The sequence below is a fragment of the Oryzias melastigma genome, linkage group LG11 (assembly GCF_002922805.2).
Source record: "Oryzias melastigma strain HK-1 linkage group LG11, ASM292280v2, whole genome shotgun sequence".
Lineage (NCBI taxonomy): Eukaryota > Metazoa > Chordata > Actinopteri > Beloniformes > Adrianichthyidae > Oryzias > Oryzias melastigma.
The window spans coordinates 9,009,955-9,013,718 of NC_050522.1; the positions used below are offsets into that span (position 1 = coordinate 9,009,955).

General features: G+C 39.5%; 1 protein-coding gene across 1 annotated transcript; it reads left to right on the forward strand.

Moving 5' to 3' along the window:
- The first annotated feature begins 909 nt into the window (after nucleotides 1–909).
- tfpi2 (tissue factor pathway inhibitor 2) lies at nucleotides 910–2,794 on the forward strand. Its single transcript, XM_024293385.2, has 5 exons — nucleotides 910–1,059; nucleotides 1,192–1,362; nucleotides 1,928–2,107; nucleotides 2,190–2,363; nucleotides 2,586–2,794. The coding sequence occupies exons 1-5, from the start codon at nucleotides 987–989 to the stop codon at nucleotides 2,669–2,671; spliced, it is 684 nt and encodes a 227-aa protein (XP_024149153.1). The 5' UTR covers nucleotides 910–986; the 3' UTR covers nucleotides 2,672–2,794.
- The last annotated feature ends 970 nt before the right edge of the window (nucleotides 2,795–3,764 follow it).

The window sequence follows — 3,764 nt, forward strand, 5'->3', positions numbered from 1 at the left end:
TTGTGATGTTTCAGCTTGATTTATGATTAAAACTTTGGATTTGCTATTGTCGTTATATTTGGTCTTGAGAAAAAGTCCATAGCAACAGTTGCTAGCATCGTTAGCTCCTGTCCTTTCACAGGACAGAGATTGCTTAGCCAATCATAGACATGAACACATGTTCAATAAACTTGTTCAGTAGATATAGACAATGGACCAAAGACATAGACAGTGGATGCAAAAACATATTTTTGGCTCAAATGGAACCTCATACGGCCCAGACTCAGCCAGACTCTGATTCAGTGGCCCCAAATTGAGTTTGAGACCCCTGACCTGAATAGTCAAATTTAAGTAAAAAGAAGCTAATAAAAATCAGAAATAGTAATATTTCACATTAGGGTAAAGAAAGTGAAAAACACACACACAAATATATTTTTTTCTCAACATCAAATTTTAAATAAATACCTGTACATTTGGTATTTTTAATGAATATTTGAGTAATTTAAGTAACTAACCATCTTTTGTTATTTTGCAACATTGGGGGATTTCCCCAACTTACAGAAAACAACAAACAAAAATAAAAGAGTTACTTGAGTAACTTATATAAGTCAATATCAGTTTAAATCAAATACATAAAAAGCATTGGGATTCTGTCATTTCAAATCTGATAAATCGTAATTTTGCTGGTTAATAACTAGAAGAGTTTATCCATGTTTTCGATGTCAGATCTCTCTGTGTCCCTTTCATCAACTCCACATTTCTGGAAGCAGAAAGAATTACGTTAATAATAATAATAAAAAAAAAGACAAAATATTACAAAATAAAAGTGAGTCTTAATGTCAGTATAGTATGAATCAGATCAAGTAAGGAGGTTCCTCGTTTGGTGGAAGTGAGTCACTGCCTCCCGCCCCTGAACCAACGCGCCGGGACCGTCCGCTGCTATAAAGCTGAAAGTGTCAGCGGGAACAGAAGGAAAAGGGCTCGCGGGGACCAGCACGCGCGCAACAATGGAGTTTGGGATATTGACGCTTTTTGCACTTTTCTCCTCGTTACCCAGCGGTCTGTCTTTGACACACAAAGGTAGCACTTTTTATTGGTTTTATAAAATAATAATAACATTATAAGTAGTGTATTTTTAAGCTAGCAAATGAAGTTTCTTTGGTGCGCGTTCGTATATTCCTCCTCACGTCCTTGTCGCTGTTTTGACTGCAGGCGCGTGCCTTCTTCAAGTGGACGAGGGACCCTGCAGAGGACAAATCGAACGCTACTTCTACAACACAATCACGCAGAAGTGCGAAGTTTTCTACTATGGGGGCTGCCTTGGTAACGCCAACAACTTCAGGAGTTTCCAAGAGTGCCAGAAAACATGCTTTAGGATCCCAAGTAAGTCTCTTTGCACCATGTGATGCTTATATTCAAATTTTTAATACAATATTGGTTTAAAATTGATCACTTTTGACACCAAACATTACAAAAATATTACCATAAATTGACAATTTGGTTGCAAATAATCTGATTTTGGCAGCCTCACCATGGGGGGGAAATCTGGGTGTTTTTAGAGTTTTGGGTGTCCTTCTGAGACCTTTAAATTAATAACCCAAGCTATAGTATCAGTTTCTTTTGATTTATTTGATGTCCTATACGTTTTATGTTGGATTTTATATACAACTCAAAAACACTTTGAATCATCTTTGTTCATGAAATGTGCTACAAATAAAGTTGGATTGCTTTGAATGCTCTTCCTGACTCTGCACTGACCGGGCTTGGGACAGGCACGGATTGTGCCCTGTTGAGGCTGTGTTTACCTTTGTTTTGTCCCTTGTCTGCCTATCCTAACATTTTTTTTGTCTTTTTTAGTAAATTATGGGGCGTTGCCCCCCCATGCCCACATCTAAATGCGGCCATGGCACATTGAAATCTTATTTATTTATTTATTTATTTTTTACAGAGGTGCCTCAAATCTGCAGGTTCCCTAAGGAGGAGGGTCACTGCCGCGCCCTCTTTCCCAGCTACTTCTTCAACATGAGCACCATGCAGTGTGAGCCCTTCTCCTATGGAGGCTGTGGGGGGAACTCCAACCGCTTCACAGACCTGACGTCTTGCATGGATTTCTGCAGTCCACAAAAATGTCAGCAGGACTTCAGACCGCACTTTTTATTAGCCGAGGGATAAAAGCAGCATTCTAACCATTTTTTTTGTGGTTTCCACAGCCGTCCCCATACTCTGTCTGGATCCTCTGGACAAAGGAAAGTGTTCGGCCTCCATACCGCGGTACTACTACAACAAAGCAACCAAGATGTGTGAGGAGTTTGTGTACTCGGGCTGCGGCGGGAGCAGCAACAACTTTGTGTCGCGCCAGAGCTGCGTGGATGTGTGTGTTAAAGGTATAGACGCAGAAATTTTTTAACTCATTTACTGGCTCCAATTTAATTAAAAAGAATGAGGGAGGAGACAAATTGAAATAAGATTTCTCTATCAGGGTGGATGCAGTAAAGATGTTATGACTGGAGTCTGTCTTTGGGAGGAACTGTTTGCTTTACTCTGAAGTTCAACCTTCACTTAAAGGTTAACTTGAGCTAATCTGTCGTTGCACTATTTCTTTTCAGGAGCCAAAAAGCACATGCGGCTCAAAGGGAGGGATCTTCTCCTGAAACGGCATAAAAAGAGCCGCTTCATGGCCTTCCGTGGGTAGACTGGCGTGACCCTGAGGCGGTCTCGCTCCTCCACCGCCAAAATGTCGACGAGGTTGTTTACGACTGTATTAATAATGCCTTATTTTTCATTAAAAGGGATATTTTTATTGTGCATTAAGAAGGATGTTTGTTCCTGCTGATCTAATGTTTGTTTTTTATTCATATTTTATATTAAAAAAAAAGTCAGAATAAAACAATTGAACTTCTCCTGTTGTTCTCTAATGAGGATTGCATTCAAACCTCACTTATCTTACTTTCCCTTAAAGAATAAAATCTCCCCCCTTTTCTCTCAGTCACTTTCACCTTATCTCCAGGCAGCTCTTTGTTCCCTGCTAATGCCTGTGGCTCCCCTCCTTATCAGTTAATGCTCTCCAGCCTATTTCAGCATAGCCTTCAACTTACATGGAAGTGATCTTAACAGGGCGTCAGGCAACCTCAGCTTCATCTTTTATCTGTGGTCGGAGGGCAGGGAGATACAGATTTGGAAAAATATGTATAAATCAGGAGTTCACATTAATAATTTCTTTAGAAATTATAATGGAATTACATTTAAAACACAGGCCTCCTAGAAATAAGTCAAAAAATTAATATAAATTCTAGACATTGTTTTTGAAAAACCTTCTTGATAAGATAAAATCTTTTCAAAACAAATTTTTTTGCAGTGAAAGTTGACTGCAATCTCAAGCACAAAAAGATTTTGAAAGTTTACAGTAGTTTTGTTGGTTAAATGTTTCTCTCAGATGGCTAAAAATGAAAAGCTCTCAACATCCCAACATCGCTAAAGCTGAACAAAGATTCCATCTCTCAGAATAGAACTGAAGTGCTGTGGGATTTTGCAGACAATAAATATTTATGGCAGATATCAAAGGAAACCACTCACCCACTGGGCCCGGCTATAAATAGAATTAAAAGGGAAAGTGCTTCTGGTTGGGCCTTCAAGGAATAGAGTTAAACCAACTCTTTGACAGCAGAATGAATGAGGCTGTCATGTTCTCCGTGTGTTTACATCGCAGCTTCTCTCAGGCCGCACGCTCTGGAAATCTCACAGATGAACAGGCAGGAAAATTGAAGTGCGGCTGCAAAAACAGCCCC